This window comes from Charadrius vociferus, unplaced genomic scaffold, assembly GCF_000708025.1.
Source record: "Charadrius vociferus isolate BGI_N301 unplaced genomic scaffold, ASM70802v2 scaffold323, whole genome shotgun sequence".
Lineage (NCBI taxonomy): Eukaryota > Metazoa > Chordata > Aves > Charadriiformes > Charadriidae > Charadrius > Charadrius vociferus.
The window spans coordinates 2014090-2022746 of NW_009647692.1; the positions used below are offsets into that span (position 1 = coordinate 2014090).

General features: G+C 42.0%; 1 protein-coding gene across 2 annotated transcripts; it reads left to right on the top strand.

Moving 5' to 3' along the window:
- The first annotated feature begins 474 nt into the window (after nucleotides 1-474).
- On the top strand, nucleotides 475-8432 carry DDX52 (DEAD (Asp-Glu-Ala-Asp) box polypeptide 52). Of its 2 annotated transcripts, XM_009881459.1 has the most exons (16): nucleotides 475-561; nucleotides 751-834; nucleotides 880-991; nucleotides 1811-1941; nucleotides 2143-2328; nucleotides 2609-2752; nucleotides 3421-3532; nucleotides 3839-3911; nucleotides 4062-4265; nucleotides 4621-4711; nucleotides 5214-5336; nucleotides 5562-5712; nucleotides 6098-6173; nucleotides 7019-7090; nucleotides 7736-7828; nucleotides 8363-8432. In XM_009881459.1, the coding sequence occupies exons 1-16, from the start codon at nucleotides 475-477 to the stop codon at nucleotides 8430-8432; spliced, it is 1809 nt and encodes a 602-aa protein (XP_009879761.1). The 2 variants fall into 2 exon arrangements, with proteins under 2 accessions (XP_009879761.1, XP_009879760.1); XM_009881458.1 differs by having other exon boundaries at nucleotides 751-991.
- Nucleotides 8433-8657: the final 225 nt, after the last annotated feature.

Genomic DNA, 8657 nt, shown 5'->3' on the forward strand with positions numbered 1-8657 from the left:
ACACAAAAGGACAAAATGCTGCTGCCAGCCTATAAAGATGTAGAACAGTTTTACAGCTCATATGCCGGATTTGATAGTTCTGATTCGTTTAGACCTCATGCATATGATTAAAAGTTATTAAAAAAAAAAGGAAACAGGACATCAACAAACACCACTCTGCTGTGGGTCCCTCCCAGCCGGCCCCCTCCAGAACCCACCACTGCAGCAGAGCAGTAACATGCACCGCTGACCCTGAGCCCCTCTGGGGCGTCTCCCAGCGGAGAGGCTTCTCCCGGTGCCCCCGGGCCTGGTGCGGCCTACCGCGGAGGGCGGCCCGGTGAGCCTAACCGCGCGGTTGCCATGGCAGCGCGGCGCCATGACATCCCGCGGGGTGGTTGCTATGCTACTTGGTCGGATCCGCCTCCGCGCCGCCGGAAGTACTCACTACTTCCGGTGAAGGGGCGCCGCGGGGAGTGTTGGGCGTTGTGCGGCAGCATGGAGGCTCAGGAGCTGTTTCGGCGGTTAGGTGCCGGTGCTCGCTTTGATGTGCGGCGCTTCGGGCAAGACGCACGGCGATTCGGGGTGCGATGCCACCGTAGGGGGGAGGCTGGGATAGGTCTGGGCCCCGTTCCCTCTGCGACACGGGCCCGCGGGGCCCATCCCTTCCGTGCGGCGCGACCCCGGGCCTACCTGCGGCCCGGCAGTAGCGGTCCGGGAGGCGCTGGGATGTGGGCAGGGCCATCTCACCGTTTTCCCTGCTTTCGCCCGCAGGTGATGAAGGGGAGTGGCGGCGGCGGCGTCTCGCTGGAGAGCCTCGACTTCTTTGGGCGCAAGGAGGGAGCCCCCCTGGGGTCTGCCGAGGAGAGCTGGGGGCTCGCAGGGGCTGGCGAGGAGGTAAAGGGTGGAGAGCAGCAGAAGGATGGAGCAGGCAATAATGATGGAAAGGTGGCAGGAAAGAGAAAAAGAACCGCAGAAAGAAGTGAAGGAAAAAGAAAAAAGAAAAAGACACGAGGTATTTATAGCCTGATGAAGTTCATGCTTCTTACTTATTTCACGCTGCTTTAAGTCTGCAAGTACTGTAGGTCATTTTACCAGAATTGTCCTGGTTTCAGCTGGGACAGAGTTAATTTTCCTTCTAGTAGCTGCTCTGTTTCAGATTTGGTATGAAAGGAATGTCAATAATGCATATTGTTTTAGTTGTTGCTAGGTGATGTTTATAGTATTCAAGGAATTTTTTCAGCTTCCCATAGAAGCTGAGAAGGAGCATAGACAGAACAACAGACCGGCCAATGGAATATTCCATAGACATCCCACTCGGTATAGAAATGGGGGTTGTCTGGTGGGGAGATCTGGCTTCAGATCGGGATGGTCAACCAATTCCACGGGTGGTGAGAGTGACTTGTGTCTTCTATATTTTTTTACCATTATTGTTGTTGTTTCCCTTTTCTGTTACTGTTCTATTAAACTGTCTTTATCTCAGCCCACAAGTTGGTTTTTTTCCCCTTTCCCCTCCTTTTATCTGTCTTCTCCCTAATCTTCTCAGGGGGTAAAGCTGGGTGAGCAAGCAGCTGCGTGGTCCTAGTTGCTGGGGTTAAACCACAACAAGAATAAAAGAGGCTTTTGAGTTCTTTGGCTGGCCTGTGTCAGAGCTGATAAAATATTTGGGCCAAGATTTGGTGTTAAGGCATGGGTATGTGGTTGCCATCCTTCTGAAGTCTTCGTTAACTTTAGTGAGAATGAGAGAAAAAAGGTTTGGAAATGCCCTTTTTTACCAAATAATTTTTGTCTGGATTTTACTAATGGAAATTTTATTTTTTTTAAAAAATTCCAGAAGCAGCATCAATGCTGGAGTTGTCAGAAAGTAATGGAATAAAGTGGATGTCCTCTCTGGAAGCAAAATTCGATGATACAAAAGACAAAAAGCCTACTGCAGAAAAACTTGAACGCTTGAGAAGAGAAAAGGTGGGGCCATGGAGTTCTGATGTAGCAACAGATCACTTGGTTTCTGTGGGTGTTTAATCAGAAAATTGAGGTTCATTTATGGTACTTCCTCTTGAGAGGAGGGTGATTGAGTATAGGGAAAATAACCAGAAGCAATGTATAACTATATGTGTTTAGTTTTGGGCTGTCAAGGAAAGAAAGAGTTTGTCGTTTGCCTTTTAGGTAAACCGCTTCAGAAATCGACACAAGATTAGTATTCAAGGAACAGATCTTCCTGACCCAATTGCTACATTTGATCAACTTCAAAAGGAATACAAAGTCCACCCTAAAATCATGGAGAACATTCAAGCTGCTGGTTTCCAGGTCCCAACACCAATCCAGATGCAGGCTATTCCCGTCATGCTTCATGTAAGTTTTCTCGTATTGCATTTTATTACAGGGAATATGGCAAAACTTCTAAAGCGGCCTCTCTTGAGGGTCACGGCAGTGGTTAGTTGCACAGCTTTAGAGATAGATTGACTGCATCATGGTTCAAAACTTACTTAGCTATTACAATATTCTTGATCTGTGCTTTTACTAATGTATTTTGAATTAGTTTGTAGCATTAATATTTCTGTGAATGTGACTTTTGGGTATTTTTTTCACTTTTTCTAGGAAAATATAACACCCTTCTTGTTTTTTCTTGCAGGGTCGGGAACTTCTAGCTTCAGCTCCTACTGGGTCTGGAAAAACACTGGCATTTTGTATTCCTCTGTTAACACATCTGAAACAACCTAGGAACAAAGGATTCAGAGCTCTGATCATATCGCCTACCCGAGAACTTGCTAGCCAGGTGTGTGTTGAGGGGAAGGGGGTTGTTGTCATATTGATGTGTTTCGAAATTTTCACTCTCAATGAGTAAAATAGCAGGTAGTAAATATTTTTTTTTTCCTTTATTAACCTCAGATATCAGAAAAGGCTAATTTAAATGTTTCTTTTGAGTCTCTAGTCTTCTGTGAAATAGCTACATATCTATCATCTCAATCTAATCTAGATCGTTGGATTAGAGGCTCAAGATTCTTTGATCATATTTTAAAACTGCCCAATCCTTAGCTGTTCTTAGTACCTACCCTCATATTTGAGATTGCTACAAGAGATTTATGTTTGTCCCAAACACAGAAGTTCAACGAATAACTTTATTATAAAGCTTTGGTACTAAACTGAAATAAAAATTACGGTTTTGAGCAGAGTTCCATTTTTATTCAAATGGGCAAGGGGGCTTCTGAGAGCTTGTGGGAGCTACATCGTTAGAGTCAAGATATGGTGGTCAAGCCTGTGAGAACTTTCAAGTGAAAATGGAAAGCTGCATTTTATTATGCTAAGAAAACTAGACATCCTTCTCTTAACACTGAAACTCGGGTGATATTTGAAGTTGTATCTTCAGGACTGTTTGCAGGTTTTCTGATTAGAAAAGCTAGTCGGCTCGGTTTGAAAATATAATCTCTTTTGCTGTATTTTCAGACACATCGGGAGCTGGTGAAGTTGGCTGAGGGGACAGGCTTCAGAATACATATGATCCACAAGGCAGCAGAAGCAGCAAAGAAATTTGGGCCCAAGTCTTCTAAGAAATTTGGTAATTGTTTTAATGACTGAAGTGCTTCTGAAAATTTTAAAAATGTCACTGACCTTTCTCTTGTGGCCTGCGTGGCTTTAAAGAGGTTGGTTAATACCACTCAAGATGTGCAATCTGTTGCTCAACACTAAAAAAGTAGCTGGCATGAAAGAAATAGGAAGTGAGCCCAACATTGGTTCCTGTGAAATTGTACCTCTGGCAGATTGGATTGGAACTTGTGTTTCTCAGGACTCTGTTAGTCTTGTTTGTTTTGTGTCTTTTTTTAATGTTTTGCCCCTTTCTTTTTTTTTCCCTCCCCCCCCGTAGATATACTAGTTACTACTCCAAACAGACTCATTTATTTGCTGAAGCAAGATCCTCCAGCAATAGACTTGACCAGGTACTGAGAGTCTTTATCAAATCTGGCTTTGCTGCCACTTTTGCCACTGAAGGGTGGATGTGTGCGTAGTTCTTGTGTCTGTGACGGTGTGTTAGAACTTTTGCCTTCTCCGCAAGTGACTTGCTGATAAGGAAACCTTTGTGTTCCTAGTGTGGAGTGGCTGGTGGTGGATGAATCAGACAAACTATTTGAAGATGGGAAGTCAGGGTTCCGAGATCAACTGGCCTCCATCTTCCTGGCATGCACATCCCACGTGGTGAGAAGAGCCTTGTTCAGCGCCACCTTTGCACATGATGTAGAGGAGTGGTGCAAACTCCACCTTGACAGTGTTGTCCTGGTGTCCGTTGGAGCAAGGTCGGTGTGCAGTTGTACTCTGATTCTCTCGTAGTTTTTTCCTTTCTTGGGCAAATTGTTTGCTTTTTTTGCATCATCAGTCTGCTTGGTTGTACGTCTCTGTTGTTAGTGTTAGTATCGCAGGTTGTTAGTCTCCAGGAAAAATTGTGTAGGCATAAAGGTTTTTCTCACATATTGGGGAAAACGTTGGGTTCCTTTACCCCTTTATCATCAGATAAGCATTAGTCTTAAAAGCATGTACTGGTGAAACAAGTTTGTCGTGCAATATTTCTCATTCACCACATAATATTTTATAGTTTTTAGTGTTTATAAATAAATTAACAGTAGCACACTTCTGTGGGATTTCTGGTTTCAGAAACTCTGCAGCAGAAACAGTAGAACAAGAGCTTTTGTTCGTTGGATCTGAGACAGGAAAACTAACGGCGATGAGAGAGCTTGTTAAAAAGGTATTTTGCTGCTTTCTACTGAACTGAGCTGTGTGTTCTGTCAGATACTCAGAATTTCCTAGGGCAAAGGCTTGTCTGTGACACATGTTAAACCATTGTCCAAATCTGCTGTACAAGAGGAGTAAGTACCCTGCCTGTGTAAACTGAGTGTTCCCCGTTCTTGGTTATATGTTTGAGTCTTGCTCAGGAGCAGTTTGTATTAACAGTCTGTTTAATTTTACTTGGCAGTGTGAGTGGGTTCTTCACATTGGGTGGAAGAAAAAAAGTCTGTTTCTGTGGATTAAAATGCAGTCTGATGCTTAAGTTAGGAACCATTCAATCAACAACAATGGAGCTGAATTTCCTTAGTTCTGACTCCCAAAGATTTGGCTAGTAAAAAATAAAAATCATCCTCTGAGATGGAAAATACTGGGGCTGGTTAAGTCTTTTTAGTAGCTCAGTGCCTGTAACCAATAATGGTAGGAAAAGGACTTGAACCTTAGACAAGCTTATTCTTTTGCAGGGTTTTGCTCCTCCGGTCCTTGTTTTTGTACAGTCTATTGAGAGGGCTAAAGAGCTTTTCCATGAACTTATTTATGAAGGCATCAATGTGGATGTCATCCATGCAGACAAAACTCAGCAACAGGTAGGAGGATCTAATTTCTTTTCCAGAAACACTTTACAACGCTCTTGCTTTTACCTTTCTTTCTGATGTAACTTCAGGTAACTTTGACAGTAGATTACTGCAGGTTTTTATTTAGAGGGTTAGTTTTATTCATTAACATCATGGCAGCTTTTGTGAAACAAGTTCACCTCCCTTCTCAAATTGCTAATTAGGTTGTTTCCAAGTACCTTTCTTTTCCTTTCCTAGAGAGATAACGTAGTGCACAGTTTCAGAGCTGGGAAGATCTGGGTGCTTATCTGCTCAGCCTTACTAGCTCGAGGGATTGACTTCAAAGGAGTGAATATGGTCATCAATTATGATTTGCCAACGAGTGCGGTGGAATACATCCACAGGATAGGTGAGTGATTGTTCACAAATTATGTCCTTTTCCTCATTTCCTGGGTCTTTAATGTAGATGCTCTTGTGTGTGAGCAAAAATCCTGAAACCAGCTGCCTTTCTTGCTGCAGCACTAGCTTCCACGTCGCTTGACCGGTTGATGTCTGGGCTCAACTTTCAGTAAAACCGTATTACTTCTTGTCAGTCTTCTGTGAACCTTAAATATTTAGAAGCTTCAGATGTATCTGTGCTTTTGTTCAATAGGAACAATTTTTGGGGATCGTCTGCCTGCTATTATGCTTAGTATATAAACACACATCAGGAGGCTGGAGCTGTGAAGAGGAATAGAAAAAAGGGAGATGTTTGAAGTGAAATCTCTACTTTTTGCAAAATTTGTGTTTGACAGGTCGTACCGGAAGAGCAGGGCACACAGGAAAAGCAGTCACTTTCTTTACAGAAGATGACAAACCTTTATTACGGAGGTAAATTGGAAACATGATACAGCAAAAATGCTTTTTGTGTTTTGTATAGTTGACTGCTGAGCCGTATGGTTGTGTCTGGTACCACACACCTCGTAAGCACAGAACTGCCATGCTCTGAAAACCCCACAGTACTGTGAAAAGCTCTTACAAATAGGGGGAGAGAACTCTATCACCTTGGTGGACCTGCAAGGTGGTACCACAATATGGGAAAGACTGCCAGCTTTTCGGTTTTAAGGTTTCTTTTTGAAGCCTTTCACTAATGCAGCAAGAGAGAAACTAGCATCTCACTTCTTTCAGTCATGTTGTCAGTAGTGACAACGTGATGGCTGGCTTGGTAGCACCTTTCAGTGACGCTCAGTTATTCTGACTTGAACCTCACTGAGGGCAGGTTCAACAGTCTTTACAACTAACTTTGCTTGTGTTCTGGTTTTCCCGAGTCATTTGCCATGTAGAAAGTATGACTGCCTCATGCTGTGCTTTAGGTTTTCTAGCCCAGTTCTTTAACTTGCTTGTGTCCAAAATTACTTGGTATGATTCTCTGTTTTGGCTTATTGCTTTTTCTTCATCTCCTTGAAGACTGTACTTGCCTACAGTTTCAATTTGTTTAAACTATCCAGATGAAGTCATTGGTTTCATTTAAGCCTTTTGTGTCTCATTGTTTCTTCCTCACCTTACTTCAAACTTGCTTTTGTGTCTTTTATTTCTTGCTTAAAAAAACACAACAAAACCGAAAAACAACAACAAAACAGCCAGTTGTTAGGGATTGCCATTTTCCACCGAAGATGCTTATCTCTTGTCCAAGCACTCACTGCCAGAGTTAATCTCTTCACTCCTCTCCTTTCCAGTATAGCCAATGTTATTCAGCGAGCTGGCTGTCCTGTGCCAGACTACATTAAACACCTTCCCAAACTGCAAAGGTATGTTTTCATTTGAATAGTTTACCAGTTTGTTTCCCATTTTAAAAGCCTGCATGAGTGGTGCTGGGTGGGTTACAAAAGATCTAGTTGTTTGTAGTATAATTGCAGTTTAGCTGTGAAAGGAATTTTAGACAGGGTGGTCGTGGCAGTTTTGTACCCAGACAAAAATGGAAACAAAACGAATTCTCGACTTAGGATTTTCCTGGAGTTAACTATTTTTCTACGAGTTCCCTGAAATCTGCTTTAGACTTGCTAGGCTAATGCTCGTGAATTGGGCTTCTGAAATCCTTTACTCTTTTGAGTTACCTTTAGATAAATTGGTGTTAGGGGTATATGCATATAGATAAATATATTTTTTTTTTTCAGTTAGTGCTTCTTTTCATGCTTTTTCGTAACTTCTAATAATTTGTAAAACTAGAAATCCTTATATATCTATATTAGACTCTTACTAAAATAAAGTTTGTTTGAATGTCTGAAAGATAAGGTGGCTGAACAAATCTTGGCATAAACAATACTGAAAATATATTGGGACCCATAAATTCCTAACAACTAGTAAAGGATTTAATTACCTTTTCTATTTACTTTGGATATTAATTTTTGCCCTTTAAAGTAATTTAATCCTTCTTTACTAAATGTCATTCTCAGCAAACAAAAGAAGAAATTCATTAAGAAACCATTGAAAAGAGAATCCATTCGTACCACCCCTCAGTGCTTCTTAAAAAAAGCCAAATGGAAAACGTAAGTGGGTTTTTCTCAAGGGGAGGTAAGAGATGCTGTTTATCCAGAGCAGGCCCAGCAAGCTTCCTCCAAAGTAAACGATAACATATTTGGATGGACCACCCACTCATCATGATTTTAGGGATGGTGAAGTTTTAGTGTCAGTATCTGTCTGCTGGAAATTGGATGGATGCCATCAGTTTGCCTTACATGGTGCCATGTATCAGGTGATAGCAAGCTGAGTTTAAACCACTGCCTAGCTATCAATTGACACAACGGATCTGCTCCTCTTCTGGCACAGAGCTGGTTTTGTTTTTAACACATGGAGTATCAATACAAGCAGCAGATATTAAATTGTAGACTGGTGTGTAGCAGTTTGGTGTAGTAGAAGTGGTCATAAGGAACAGTACCCACACTTTGCAGTGTTCCTACCAAAGGGTTTATGTTCAGCTGTACTAATGTGATGTAAAATGACTGTCTGCATCACTGCTATATACTTCATCTTTTTTTATATATAATGTACAGGTGTCTTAGCCTCCAATGTGTTTCTTGTAGGAAAACTACGAAGGAAAATATTAAGGAAAAGAAGAAAGTTAAAGAAGGTAAAAACGGCAGTAAATTATAGACTGTTTCAAAAAGCTGAATGGCAGGAGAGTACTCGTGAGCTGAGACTGACACCTGTGTCTGTACTGAAGAACAGAAGAATGAAGAGATCGGCAAAGGCGAAGGGGGCAAAATATTTGTTATGTTTCCATCTGGATGAGGATGGATGTTTACATGCAAGAAAGTCTCTACTGAAACACCAGTAGTGGATTCCTGAATGCTTCTTATAGAAGCTGAAGAGTGTGCT